The 15,776-nt window shown below is 41.6% G+C and overlaps 1 protein-coding gene across 1 annotated transcript in view; it reads right to left on the reverse strand.

The window, feature by feature from the left end:
* Positions 1-4,068: 4,068 nt before the first annotated feature.
* The window catches only part of LOC122814169 (kinesin-like protein KIF2C), a 341,546-nt gene continuing 329,838 nt past the window's right edge, over positions 4,069-15,776 (reverse strand). The window contains exon 4 of the mRNA XM_044086779.1: positions 4,069-4,544. Within this exon, the coding sequence (XP_043942714.1) occupies positions 4,465-4,544 (80 nt within the window). The 3' untranslated portion in view covers positions 4,069-4,464. The remainder of the gene's footprint in view (positions 4,545-15,776) is intronic.

Genomic DNA, 15,776 nt, shown 5'->3' on the forward strand with positions numbered 1-15,776 from the left:
GCAGGATGTCCGCATGAAACAGCTTCAAAGGGTCACACCCCTAGTAAGACTATTATTGTAAGAATCTTTTCCCCAAGATTCAAGAAATTCCAGTTAGTCCTTCGGATATAATCAGCTGATGTTCCCCCTCAACGTCAGGCACAGATGTCTGAAAAGCCCCAGAGGACATATGAAAAGCTGGACCCATGTGGGCCTCTGACAGAGTTACAGCACAGGAATCTGAAGCAATTACTGGACAGTCCTCCAGGCTTTCATCAGCCTCAAAAGAAACGTCCAGGGATGGCAGAATAGCAGCCAGATTAAACCTAACTTCTTCAGCCTTCTTGGCAGACAGTTGGCCTTCGGGACAGGAGAATTCTGCCACAGCACCTTGAGCCAACGACAAGATATTGGCTCTCAAAGTACATGAACAAGGAGAGACAACTACAAAGGGTCTTAGGCACAAATGCCTGGCAGGGCATTACATATGGTCCTAGGAAGCACACAAGAAGAAGAGGAGACACTTGCCATGACAGTCTTCATTGGGAATCTGTCCAACACTGACATTTTTCCTTCCTGGATAATATGAAAACCACAAAATTTAAGAGAGAGAAGAAACCCCAACGAAGCACTTATCTGTAAACATGGCTTAGTAACAAGCACAGTATAAGAGTGTTCAGACCAATGTTCAACAATGGCGTTTTGACTGGTGGCAAACTTCTAAGTTATGAGTGCACACATCCATACATCAGATTTATGCCCTACACCTTGCACAGGAAACGTGTGTGATGTACGGCATCTACAAGAACTAAAGGCTTTGGTGCACTGGCTGGATGTTGGGCTATCCTTGGAAGGAGATCAGTTAGGTAAATACTGCAAGAGTGATATGGAAGGACATATACCTAGATTAGAGTTAGATCAAAGTGAGTGGTCTGGAAGAGCAGAAACAAAAAATGGGTCAGAAAGGCCAGCTTTCTCCACCTTTGGTGTAGAAGGGGAAATAATTATCCCTAGGTCAATCTGAACTTTCAAGAATGTCTGCATCTTATCCAAATATACTTCCCTAAGATTCTGTGTGGACCTACAAGACCTAGATGAAGCAGGTGCAGATGGTTTAGCAAGCCAGTCTAGGAGGCTTGTCCAAATCCTGAACCTTGAAAGGAGAAGACTGAACACACAGGAGTGAAGGGTCTTGGTGACAACTGCAGATCTGGAGTCACCACAGCAAATGAAGACGGACACCACTTGAACTCTTGTGGCACAACTAGGAAAGAGCTCAGTATCTCAGAGCTGAGACCAAGGCGGTTCTGACATAGCTGTCACAAGGACCTGGGATCAGTATACAGGAGGTGCTGAATACAGGTCCACAGTAGAAGCCAAGGGCACAAACGGCCTTTGGGTCTTCTGAACTGGCTCAGCAGACAGGAAACTCAGCAAAACATTTTCGGTCCTTATCCTTTTCCCTCTCTTCAGTTGATATCTTTCTTACCTTTTTCCTGTGGTTTCTTAGCTGGTGAGGAAGAACCAGTAAAAGAGCCTGAACGTGGCAGGAAAGAGACTCTTCAAAATAAATTTGGCCCATCTGTTAACCAACGCCCTGACTCCAAAGGAGGCACACAAGATTCTTCAAGCTAGCTACATCCATGCAGTAGATATTTCTCTTGGGAATCTTGGGAAGGTAGCTTGGGTCTGCATTCTATGCATTTGCAGGAGCCCATATCCTTCCATGACAAACACTTCCCAGCAAAACAATGAAAATCAGCTCACTAGAGGAATCCAACACACCACAAGGAGAACAAGATTAACTGTCCACTAGCAGCAACAAAACTACTAATACTATCAAATAAGGCGTGAAACACTGCATGCCACACCAAGCAGAAGCAAGGAGAAAACCCCAGTAGGATGAAGGACATTAGGCCAAATGGCAGAGCAATCATGTGCCCTAAGGAAAGCCCCCCCCCCTCTAATAAAACTGTACATGCATAGACAAAACTGAGGGAAGAGGAGAAAGCACTTGTCTACTAGAGAGACCACATCCCACACTGAAGAGAGGCAAATGAGATCAGAGGAGACTTAGAAAAGTAGAGCTTTACAGGAAGGGAGCTGAAACTCTGGAGCAGCGTGTGTGAAGTGCTGGCTTTGGATCTGGTCGTATGCAATAACCCTCAGGTTGAGGCAGAAGGAAAGACATTGGATCAATAACTAAACTTGTGGTGCTGAAGAGCCCTGCAGATTATATGTTAACTTGATATACAAGACATATCTGACTATTGATGGGAAAGAAATGAGGACGGTTGGGCGCAATCACTCTTGATAGCTGCATAGTGATGGGACAGAACAGGAGGAGGCAATTATTAGTCTCAGCTACTGAGTATTCAACACTGCAGTGCCTTCAACTGACAAGTTCAGTTTTACAAGAGACTATGTTGCAGAATGAAGCTTAGAGTACAAGGACCATCGGAAGGCTTTGCTGAAAAGTACACACTTTCAAAGAGGCAGTTCAACTAAAGAATACCTTGCTGAATGACAGCTCCAAAGAATATCTACTAAAAATGCTTGCGTGAATGGTGCCAGTGCCATCTGACACATCTCAGTGCACTTATCTGCTGAAAGAGCCCATTATAGGCATTCTCCAAAGCAAACACAAAAACCGCACAGCACTTTCTAATAAAGTGTTTATTAAATTACACTGTATTTAAAATATACAATGAAATGAGCATTTTAATAAACCTAACTGTAGTTTTAAAACAATTGCCTTGAATGTGAACATGTTCACACTTCAAAAATGGGTTTGTTCTAACAAACATTCAAAACATACAACAGCAAAATATGTACATTACTATTTAGTAGTGAGCAAGGTTGCTTTCATTAACAGTGGTAATCAGCTACGTAATTACAAATGGGAGGAATTTATAAAAAGATAAAATCTTAGAATTTGTTTTGAAAGCATATTAAAGAAAACCTAAGACTAACACTTGTTTAAAGTACCATATCATTACCATAAAACACACTCATAATAGCTTTATATCTTGAATACAAATGTAACAATCAGACTTTGTGTTCTTATGCACATTGCCCTTTACTTAAGGGCTACAAATGCACATTTTCATATTTTAAGCAATCCATGTCAATGGTGTAGTGTTATGAAATTCAGTATAATAGAGCCAAGCTTTGTCATGCAAGCTTACATTTGATAATTGGTACTAATAAAACAATATTGTTACGTGTCCCTTTTAGTACATTCTATTGGCCTTTATGTTAGTTTTACACCGGCAATAGAAATTACCCCAGCTAAGCTGAACCCAGGACAATACTGGTGTATATTTGTAGGTCTTTATCAAGTACAAAACCCCCTCAAATTAATCAGTGTATTAACAGCCACAAGGTACTCAAAGCTTTAGTGCCAAGTAACACTCCTGTGGTATATCAGAACATTTGACTTTGCTTCATGGGACACCAACATACTCCAGTGTGCATTACTGCTTCATTATACTTCAGCAAAATACACACAGCAAATGCTGCCAAAATACTTCAAATGCGTAGCTGCATGTCATTTTCTTCATCTTTGAAATCTCATACCCATATCAGTCTTGTACCATTTCCAGAGGCAGCTACCTGTACTTTGAGGAGAATCTGAAACTTTCATAGAATTTTTATTTTAGTTTAACTAGAAACCAACAACTCAAATAAATCTGAGCAAGGCTAGGAACCACTTTCACTGAAGACCAGTGTCAAATGTTCTGTCTACTTTATCACCAATAAGATCTTCAAATATTTATATACTTTATAAGGAGTATCTTCATAAACACCATCTCAGACTATACTGCACCTATCTTCATAAACTGTTATTGGGACATCCCTAAAGTGCTAGACAGAAATTGGATGCCTTCTACAAACAGCAACTAGAACAGATGTTAGAATGGACCGCTATACTGTCTTCATGATTACACATTCACTATTATCAGTTCTAAAACTGCTGAACAGGAAGTTTACATAAGGATGGTTTTCAAATGTGAAACATCAGGTATCCTTCTCTCAGTGCTCTACCCCAAACAATCTCATTCTGAAGATGCAGACTTGGATTCCAGGGAGAAAGAATTAACTTTATTGCACTGTTCCAGGAATGCAATGATAAAACTGGTTAAAATGGTTCAAAGAGCAATTAGGAAAAGGTTGCAATTTGATGCAAAATATATGATGGCCCAAAGTTTAAACAGCATTTCTTCTTTACACAGGAAAATAAACCTCCATATTTTAAATAGTACTTCTGGTAGCAACCATGCAACTAAAACTGATAAAGGAAAGACACATTAAAAATAATGACAAAATACAAACAATGAACACAGAACAAGACAAACTTGTGTAGAAATAAGTTTAAATGTCTATATCACTGAAAAAGTCAACAGCTTAGTAATGCCTTAGGAATAAATACATGTTTATTTATTTATTTTTTTACTGCAACTGCATCTTAAGTTTTTGTTAATGTTATTGATGTTTTCGTTTGTTTTGCTTGGCAGTATTCTGCTTCTGTAACTCCATGGCAACCCGCAAAGAATTCACACACTCTGTAAAAGCAAAGTCAAAATACTGGGGTAAATGGCCAAAACTATACTTAAAACATACATTTATAAACATTGATATTAAGTGAAAGTCAGAAAACACACAACTGAAAAGCTTCACTTACACATTAATTTGAGACCAGTGTGTTTATTACCCACCCTCCCAATCCCATACATGCTACTTGCAAAGAACTCCAATAGATGAGAGAGAATTTGCTGTTGCACACAAGAGGCAACCCAGGAAAGAAAAGCAATGACAGTGTCAGAGATCAACTACATCAGCATTGTCACGAATCTCACTGGATTTAAAATGACTCCATTTTTTTCCTGCCAACTGTACAACATAGGCTTAGCTTCCAAAGATCATGCGAGATGACGTCTGCAAATTTCTCTACAACAGTCTACATTATCAGCCACTGACTGAAGCATGCACAAAAGGGAGGCACACTTCAAGTGATCAAAAGCTATACAAATGACAGGACCATTTTAGAGTACAAAGAAAAAATATGTATTCATACATCAGAGATGACATGTGGAAGAGTTTTCTGCAGTAGTTATGTTTGGACGTTTCTCTCTAATCTCCAGATTGGCTACTTTTATTCATTCAGGGCCTAATCTCCAGATTGGCTACATTTATTCATTCAGAGCTTTTGGAAGCATGTACCCCTCTTGCTGGTGCACACCAGAGTCATGCACCAGGGTACAACATACCTAGCACCTGCTATTTTAACTCAAGTATTAATAAAGCACATCCATAAAGACAGAAAACTAAAAGGAAGTAACATAACACGACAAAACTGTATACTTTTTGACTTGTAGGGAATACCAAATGCAATGTTGGATGGATTGATCTTCAGAGCAGAGAATGGAGGAAAGGTACCAAGTATACACTGCAAGGCAGCGCCTGATATCCAATATTTTTGCAAAAGATTAACTGTTTGGATGAGCTCTGAGCTCAGCAGTACCATAAACCTTCCAGAAAGGGGGGGGGCCTCAGACGACCAGATTTTGTAACACTGAAGTGTAAAAGAAAGCCAGGCTGTTGTCATCACAGTTTAACAAATAATGTGAGGGGAACACAAAAGTATGATCAGGCTGCCATACTATAAAAAAAAAAAAATGTCTCCATTTAAACACTTTTATTGAATTATCACTTGTAACACAGGCAAACAAATTTACATAAAAGTAATCAAACTGTTTTAACAAGTTGACATTTACAAACGTGCACCACATACTGTTTTATACAATATAATCAATCCAACATTACATAAATTGTTCAATTCCTGCAGTCTCAAACCTCATTCTTCCAAAACATTTTTCTGCATGTAAAATGAACTTCAAAGCTCCAAGAACAAACCAGTAATAAAGACAAACCATGCTAGCCAGGGCTAGCAAGCAGACACTGCAACTTACTTTATTTCAAGATGAGCACTTTTGTTACTATGCAAGATAACTTCATCAGATAAACTGACCGCATTCAATAAAATTGAAGGTTTCCATGTGATCACCACGTCTCCCCCACCAACCAATTAAACAATCTGAACTTCACTGCTCATATCGATGCATAAAGTTAACTCAAGCTGTTTCTAGCGCACACAGCTGAAACATCCCATACAATCATTTTTCATTAATACTAAGGAAAGACTAAAAAATAAAAAGAAAATAACCATTAAAAAATTCTTAAAACTTTCCAGTTCGGGTGTGTCCATAGTTTAGATCTATAACCTTGCTTTATCTCCATTAGTTTTACATCATGAAAAAACAGAACAGTCTTCAATGTTCCACAACACTGAGATGTCCTTTTTTTTAGTTTTACCAGACAAAATATCATGTGCAAATAAAGCCAACTTTGCTTGAATATCACACCAATTATATCTTTCAGTTTCTGGGTACTTTATTTTCTTTGTCAATGGCTCCAAGTACAATGCAAACAAAAGGGAAAAGGGGCACCCCTGTCTGGCTCCTCTGTTCAGATATAACTTTTCAGAGAGGAACCCACCCCCACTTTGATGTTTGTCTCTGATCCCTCATACATCTTAATTAACTATTATTGTATCAGGAAATGAAAATACCTCCATTGCCCTACAGGTGACTATTGAATGCTTTTTCTGCATGGAGACCCGCCAACAGCAGTATTTTTTGACATTCTACTTCCCTCTGGATCATTGTTCTATTAATGTCAAATGGTTTGCCTACCCCCTCCATAAAAAGTACAGTTGTGTACACTTACCATAAATGTAGATGTTAGAGTGTCTTCACTGTTGCAGTCATCACATTTGGGTTATCCCTGCTGGGGTAAGCCCTTGGCTGGCCTGAATACCAGAGACTTAGTATTTCTGCATCGGCTGCTGTCGCTTGAAGACTGACGTCAGGTCGTCAGTGGTATAAAGGAAGGCAGTTAAAAGAGTTTTTCCTGCCCTAACTGGTCAGGAGCCCCCAAAGTAGGAGGACAGGCTCTGGTGGAAGGACCCCACCAGTGGAAAAAAAATACCAATATGTCCCTTGTAAGGAAAGGAGAACAACAAGGAAGAAAGGCAACCAAAATAAAGAGGGAAGGAGGGAGGGAAACCAGGACTGCAACAGTGAAGACACTCTAATGTAGATGTGTCCAACCTGCGGCCTGCATGTGGCCCTCAGAGCTCTGCCATGCGGCCCTCTACCTCTCCCTCCAACATCAATGTACGCATGCCCCAAAACACTTTTTTTGTTGTGTTTTTTGCGGCCGTGACCTGTAACTAACATCGGTGTGCGCATGCACCAAAGCATCCTTCTAGTTTTGATTTTTTTGCGCCAAAGAAGGGTCTGTGCGTTCACGCCATTATTTCGTGCCAAAGAATCCACACGTGTGTTCTTGCTGAAGAGGGACTCATCTATGGATTTGTTGCCATTGCCTTTTAAAGAGACAGCACTTAACATGTGTTAATAGGTAAGTATGGTGCTTGTGTGTGTGAAAGTAGAAGTGTGTGTGTGTGTGTGTGCATGACAGGGAGGCAGAGAGAGACACATGCACAAAGAGGCTAACGTACAAACAAGTTAGCTCACAAATGCATCCTATATTAAAAGTACACTTTCATTAAATTGCAGCTTTTCTGACAGGGAGAGTGTTGTATTGAATATGAAATCATACCTCTTAACTGTATGGATTTTCGAAGAATGTCTGGATTTTTGCCTCATCTTCCAATTTGTGTCTTTTGCTTAGGAAATAAAAGTAGTCATCCAAGGTAATGCAGTCCCAGGGATTAAGAATGAGACCGCATCCTAGGGTTAATGGGTCAGTAATGGATTGACTAACATGGGACTGTAGCATATAAAGTTTTTTTTTTTTTTTTTTTTTACAAAAGTACAGTTTTGTACCTACCATAAATGTAGATGTCCAATAGGTATGCATCTGCAGTCATCACATATGGGTTGTCCTGCCTCAGGCAGCCCTTCGGTCGGCCGGATTCCAAAGTCTGGGTCCGGCGTCGGCTGATGTCGCACTTTCCCCGACATCAGAGCGCCTGGGGTATAAAAGCATCAGCAGACGCCATCTTCCTCAGTTTTTCTTGCCCCAGATACCAGGTGCCCTCTAAGGAAGGCTAAATTTGGAGAGACTCATTTAAAAATCCAAACATGCACAATAATATAAAAACAAATACACCATAATAGATCACCCCAGCTAGTTGTAAGAGGGGTAAGTACCCAAGAAATACCACAGAGGGGAAGGAGGGAGGGTAAACCTGACTGCAGATGCATACCTATCGGACATCTACATTTATGATAGGTACAAAACTGTACTATGTCCTTCAAGGATGCATCTGCAGTCATCACATATGGGTAGAATACCATAGCCAATCTGGGGGTGGAGGAACTATGTAAAGGATGGTGTAGCTAAAATGCCCTGCAGGACTGCCGTAGCAAAGCCTGCTCTGGATCTGGAATATAAAGTAATTGTAATGCTTGGCAAATGTATGCACGGAGCTCCATGTAGCAGCTTCTAAAATGTCCTTGGTAGCCACCCCTCTTAAGAAGGCTGTGGAGGTGGCTGTGGCTCTCGTGGAATGAGGTGTAATGTTAGCTGGCACAGTTTTTCCATGAAAGGAGTAACAAAAGCGAATGCAATTCCCTATCCATTTTGAAATTGTCTGTTTGGAAATTGCTTTTCCTTGTGTACCAGCAGCATATGCTACCAACAGCTGGTTAGTTTTTCTGTAACCTTTAGTTCTGTCCAAGTAGTAGCGCAACTGTCTGTGTATGTTCAGGGTGTGCAGAAGTTTCTCCCCTTTGTTTTGTGGATTTGGAAAGAAGGTAGGCAAGTGAATAGCTTGATTTAATGAAACCCTGGATACCACCTTTGGCATAAATGTAGGATTGGTTCTCAATGAAACTGTCCTGATGAAAAATAAGAAATGGCTGTACTGCCATAAGGGCCTGCAACTCGGATACTCTTCTTGCTGAGGTTATGGCCAGAAGGAAAGCAAGTCTTCCAAGACAGGAACTGTAGTTCTGCAGATGCTGCTTGTTCAAAGGGAGGCAGTGTTAGTTTTTCCAACACGAAGTTAAGGTCCCAAGTAGGTAGAGGTGGTTTCCTTGGAGGATTGATGTTTTTGATTCCTCTTAGAAACTGTCTTAGGAGAGGATGAGAGAAGACAGGTGGATCAGTATTGTACTCTGCTGAAATTGCTGAAGCATGAATTTTAATGGAAGAGTAAGACAGACCATTGTGGAACATTTCTGCCAAGTATTCCAGGATATGTGCCATGTTCATCACTGTCGCATCTAGGCCCTTTGTGGTGTTCCAAATGTGAAATCTTTTCCATTTTGCTGAATATGCCTTTCTTGTGGAAGGCTGGCGAGCTTCCATAATAATATCTTTCACTCTCTGGGATAGCTTGTCCTGAGGAGGAGTCAAGGTATTTTCCAGGCTGTTAGTTGCAAGGTTTTCAGGTCGGAATGCAGTGTTTTGTAATTGTGCTGTGTCAGTAGAAGTGGCCATAGAGGAAGAGGCCATGGTTTCGTGCGTGACATGCTCTTTAACAGTGGGTACCAGTGCTGTCTTGGCTAGTCCGGAGCTATCAGAATCACTTTTGGCTGCTCTGTCCTGATCTTCAGTAAAACCTTGGTCATTAATGGGAGAGGTGGAAATGCATACACTGTTAAGAGTTCTTCAGCTGAAAGAGAGGGCGTCCACTTTCCATGCTTGTGGGTGGTATGTCCTTGAGCAGAATTTCTTCAGTTGATTGTGGGGGGAGGCAAAAAGATCTAAGTCCGGCCTCCCCCATGATTGTGTTATCTGTAGAAAAATGTCTGGGTGCAGCATCCATTCGTGTGCATCCATGATATTTCTGCTTAAGCTGTCTGCCAGTATATTGTCTTTCCCTGGCACAAACTGGGATTGTAACTGTATATTGAGTTTCAAGGAAAGTTCCCATAGATTCATTGCCAGCCTGCAAAGAGGATAGGAATGGGTGCCTCCTTGCTTATGTACCACATAACCGTGGTGTTGTCTGTCCTTATTAGCAGATGGCCATGATGCAGAAAGGGTTTGAAGGCTTTGACTGCATGTATCACTGCCAACATTTCCTTTAGGTTTATGTGCATGCGTAGCTCTTTTTGTGACAATAGACCTTGAATGCATCTGCCCTCCATGTGCGCTCCCCATCCATGGTCTGAAGCGTCTGTTGTAATGATTTGGCTGGCTATTGGTTTGCTGAAAGGCAGACCCCTGTTTGACTGGCTTGCTTGAGCCCACCACAGAAATTCCTTTTGAAGGCATGGAATGAGTGGTATCAAAGTTTCCAGGCTGTGACTGTGCTGAGTCCATAAACTCCTTAGGTACCATTGTAGTTTCCTCATATGTAGTCTTGCTTGCGGAATCAGAAGGATGCAAGAAGCCATGTAACCCAGGGCCTGCAGGATTTTCCTTGCAGTCAGCTGGGTTTGTCTTGTCAGATTTTTGAAGTAATCTGGTAGTTGACTGTTTTTCTTCTGTGAGGAAGGCCATTTGGGTGGTTGTGTCTAGATCTGCACCCAGAAAGGTTATTCTTTGGGATGGAACAAGCCTTTATTTGTGAAAGTTGACTGTATATCCCAAGGCCTGAAGTAGGTGGATGGCATAATTCAAGTGTTTTACCAAAGTTTGTTGGCTGTCCGCTTGTATAAGGCAGTCGTCCAGATATGGGTATATTTGAATCCCCTGAAGTCTGCAGTGTGCAATTACTGATGCCAGGCATTTCGTGAATACTCTGGGCGCAGTAGATAAGCCAAAGGGCAATGCTGAGAATTGATAATGCTCTGACCCTGCAAGAAATCTGAGGTGTCTTCTGCAACTTTGTCTGATAGGGACATGCAGGTATGCCTCCTTGAGGTCTAGAGTTACCAGCCAAGACCCCTTGCCCAGCATGGGAAGGAGCTGCTGTAGAGTCAGCATTTTGAACTTTGGCACAATGAGATAAGTATTCAGTGCGGACAAGTCGAGAATAGGCCTCCATTGTTTTTCTTTTCTTGGAACAAGGAATAGTCTGGAATAAAATCCTTGGCCTTGTTCTGAGAGTGGAACCTTTTCTATAGCTTTCATTTGTATTAAGCTGGAAATTTGTTTCAAAGCCTCTGCCCTTTGATTTGGTGGCAGGTCTGGCATGCCCTTTCTTTTTGGTAATGTGTGGAAATGAAACCTGTATCCTTTGTCTATTATTTGTAGTGTCCATTTGTCCCTTGTAATACTGTGCCAATTTTCTGAGAATAAAGAAAGCTTTCCGCCCAAAGGTGCTTCCAATTGAGCCCTGGTTGGCGGTGCCAAAGTAAAGTCATTGAGCCTGTCCTTGTGCAGCAGTTGAAGGTCCTGCATTACCTCTCTGGTTGGGAGGCTGCCATTGACGTCCTCTGTAGGAGCCTCTAGCTTGCCCTCTACCTCTGGCACGCCTCTCTGAAACCTCTCTGTGTCTGGAAAGGACCAATTCTTGGAAGGCCAATTCCTGCTGAATCTTGGTGGTTGTACTTGGAGAAAATCTTTGACTGTTTGTACGGATTTTGCCTGTTCTTCAAATTTCTTTAGGACCTCCTGAGCCGTGGAGCCAAATAACTTTTGCTTTTCCAGAGGAGCATCCAGCAGCTTTGCTTTAACATGGTCTGGCAGAGATTGTTCCTTCAGCCAAGCATGCCTACGTATGACTGCGCCAGTCATAGCTGACCTACATGAAGCTTCCAATGCATCATAACCACATTGCAAGAAATGGTTGCTAACCTGTTGTGAGTTATGTACCAGATCCTGAAGTGACTTGCGGTCTAGGGGGTCAGGTGAAGACAGTTTTTTATGCAATTCATCTAACAAATACTCTTGGTACTGTATCATATGAAATTGACAATTTAATGCCCTCATAGAAAGAGTAGAAGTATACACTTTTTTACCCCATCTCTCTAAAGCTCTTGACTCCCTTTCAGAGGGAAGAGGATTTTTAGCAGTGGCAGCTGCAACCCCTTTAGGGCCCTGGGAAATAGTTTCTGGATCAGCAGAGTGGGCCTTGTAAAGGTAAAGATGCGAGTCCGGGACCCTGTAGTACCTATCGGGTTTGGCAGGAGCCGGAGGGAGAGAATCAGGGGTTGTGCTAGAGTCAGAGTACACATCATCAATGACATTCAAAACAGGAGGAATAGCTAAAGGTCTATGCTGAGGCAAATGTAAAAAGGTCCTTAATCTTTTCCTGGAATCAGAGAATTCCTGGACCTGCCATTGGAAATGCTCTCTCATGGTGTGTAGTGTCTCCCCAAAGGAAAACTCTTCAGGAGGGGAGGCCGAGGGAATAGATTCCTCTGCATCAGAATCCTCGTAGGCCAAAAAAGCCTCCTCCTGGTGGTCCGAGAGAGTAGAGCCATCAGAGTCTCATCTGAGGAGTGGGGAACAGAGGGCTCAACCCTGGGCCTTTTGTCTGGAGGAGGTTGAGAGCCCCTGTCCGGATGAGGTTGAGCGCCCCTAATTAAGGAGATAAGATCCTCTGCTAAGCTTAGAATCTGTGAACCAGTAGAGGGTCCCCGAGGGATAACCTTGGGAGGCAAAGCTTTTGAGAGTTTAGCAGCTTTAGCCCTGGAGAATGCCTTAATGGACATGGATGCAGGAGGCCTGGCTGCACCACGTGCTGGTGTAGGATTTGTCTAAAGGAATGGTGTTGGAAGGTTCCAGGACACCAGTTTCTGTTGGAAATTCAATAACAGACTCAGCCGGGGCCTCCGGGACCGAGGTAGTTGGTTGAGCGGTTTCGGTAATTGGAAGTACCAAGGACTCCGTTTCAGCCGAGACACTCGCGGTAGGCCTGGCCATGGTTTCAGCCGAAACCGCAGCCCGCGTGTGTCGGTCCTTGTCCTTCCGTTTCTTAACTAAATGAGAAGTCGGACTCTCCGACTGCATCTTATATGAAAAACTACCCCCAAAAAATTCCTCTGCAAACTCCGCCCGACGTCTAAGAGTGCGTCGGTTGAAGGAAGCACAGGCTGAACAGGCCGAGACGTCGAGGTCTGGGCCTAGGCAGGGGAGGCAGTAAGAGTGGAAATCCTTATGAGGTATTTGTTTCCCACAAGTTAAACAATTATTAACTTTATCTGACATCGGCTGAGGCAAGAAAGAGTCCCCAACGGGGTACTTAGCTTTTTGAAGTCTTCGGTAGCTGAATTACAGGAGCTGGCCAACCGGCACTTGCGAACTGCTTCTGCTTCGGGCACCACACGGCAAGAAAGACGGAGGAAGATGGCGTCGGCTGATGCTTTTATACCCCAGGCGCTCCGACATCGGGGAAAGTGCGACATCAGCCGACACCGGACCCAGACTTTGGAATCCGGCTGACCGAAGGGCTGCCTGAGGCAGGACAACCCATATGTGATGACTGCAGATGCATCCTTGAAGGACATCAAAAAATCACCCAGTACTGTCTTGTCATTGGTGGGCTCTAAGCAGTGGCAGATTGGACAACAGTAAGCATATCTTTGGTGGATCATCAATACTTGCAAATCAGGTGGGCACAATGTCATTTTTTAAATGTTGGGGGTTTTAGTGTGTATTTGTGTGTTTGTGTTGGGAATGCTGCAATAGTACATGATTATTAAAGACAGAAACTTACAAACTGTGGAGAATATGTTTCTTTGTTTCAAAACCTGATACTTGGGTACTAGGAATGCCAAAAATAGATTTTTTAAGACATAGCTTCTTGTCATTTACAGTGGATGGATATTTACATGTAATGGACAATGTTAGTAAGAGTGTGGTCCTGTAGGGATCTGGAGGATGCTAAGTCTACCACTGCCAATGTCTTGTAAAGTGACCTGGAAATGGATATTGGGATGTTACTGAAAAAATACAGCAAGTGGGCTTTGAAATGTAGTTTAATTAAACAAAGTGCACTTGCAATTTACAGGCTATAATTTAATTTATTTCAGGTAGTCCAGATCCTGGTAGATTGTATACCGTTAGACTTAATTAGGGAGAGGTGTCATTCTGTGGAAATGAGCAGACCTAGTTTCAGTGAAAGCTCAGTGGTTGTTTGCAGGTAGGAAGTTGCAGGATGTGGAGCCAATGTGTTTTATTATTTTTAATGGATTTGTCATTTCTAAGTATGGTTTTCTTGTTGCAAAAGAAGGCAGGACTGAATGAGCCATATAATGCTTAACTGACAATAATGGGATAGAAACATTATACGTGATGTATAATGTTTGCAGCTACACTTGTTTCAATGGTGTCTGTGATGCATAACTATTTTTGGGACTGTGTCCCAATTTTATTTTTCGCTTTGTCCAGAATTCTGCTCTAAGGTTAAGAGGTATGGTTCCATGCTAAATCAGAAGGTTGTATTTACCTTGGAAGACTTTTCAGCATAATTATGAGAAGCAGAGCATTTTAATATCTCCACTTATTTCCAATATAAACTGCCATGTAACCTTGCAAATAACTTTCTTATTACGCTACTTTAATTCTTTTGGAATTGATAGGTATGCTTCATTGATTCGGACGTAAGCATAGTGTGCTGTGACTGATTTCTTGCAGCAGTCTGTGGCTTACTTATCACAATAACTTTTCTGTGTTTCTGGGTGTGTGATCAATTTAACAGTTTTAAAGATGTTTTCCAAAATTAAATAAATACATAATAAATAAAAAAAAAAGTAATCCTTTCTTCACTTTGAGCTATTGACAAAGTGTGGGAATTTATTATTTTCAAAAGCGATGGTCAGCATTACAGCTTAGTAAACGGTCAATCTGTGAATAACTTCTGCATAAATTAAAATGTCTGCATGTCAAATGACTTTAGATTGGAGGGAAGTGACATGTTTACTCCAGTATGTAGTATGATCTTAGAGAGTTTATAGATTTCTTATTGATTTAATTTTTGCTGAGCAGTTGTTTGTTGATTTATTGATGGTAATTTTGGTGGTGGGAAATTGTATGGATGAATCCATTTCTATTATGATTTTTTTTTTTCAGATATTTTGACTTCCAGACAATTTCAATCAGTGAGACTGTCATGCGATTACTGAGGTTGCCCATTGTACAAGTAGGGGCTCCTTTTGTGTGTGTGTGTGTGTGTGTGTATATATATATATAAGAGAGAGAGATTTAATATGTATACTGAATATATTTTTGCAAATGGAATTCTTAGTTAAATAGGCCCCTCCTCTTAGATAAGTAGACTTGAGTAACCGATATTAGATCTTAGCCATCCAGCTGGGAAAGTTTAGTATGTGGATTTTCCTTCCGGTTTGATGAAGGCTATGCTACTTACTTAAGGAGTACATTCATGGCTATCCATCCAGTTGTAGTGTTGTTGAACTACATTGTTTGATAATGAGAGGAGCTTTTTACAGAAGTTGAAAGTTTTTGTGTCAAGAACCTGTCCATACAAAGTGGCTTGTTTATGTTGCAGTGAAGGCTGTGGTCTTTGTAGTGAGTGTTTTAAATATAACCAGTATTTCTGAGGTGGAGAAAGTCTCTTAAGGCAGGATCTTTTTTAGCCTGGAAAGCAAGCCAGTGATGAAATTTATAGGGGCCAATGAGAGACAGAGGAAAGCAAGAAGCTTTTTAGTCTGTTTGGATAACTAAGTGAACTCAGTCCTTTGACCTTTTTTTTTGTCAGAAATGGTTGTAGTCTTCTTTTGGCATGGTGTTTTGCTGAGGCACGTGCCAAAAGGGGTGTTGCGCTCAATAATTGCTCTTATAAAGGAAGAATACAGGGATGTTATGACGACCTTGTCCCTGGATGAGATAGCCTTATTAATGAGGTG

Source organism: Protopterus annectens, chromosome 10.part0 (assembly GCF_019279795.1).
Source record: "Protopterus annectens isolate FY-2018-M chromosome 10.part0, PAN1.0, whole genome shotgun sequence".
Lineage (NCBI taxonomy): Eukaryota > Metazoa > Chordata > Ceratodontiformes > Protopteridae > Protopterus > Protopterus annectens.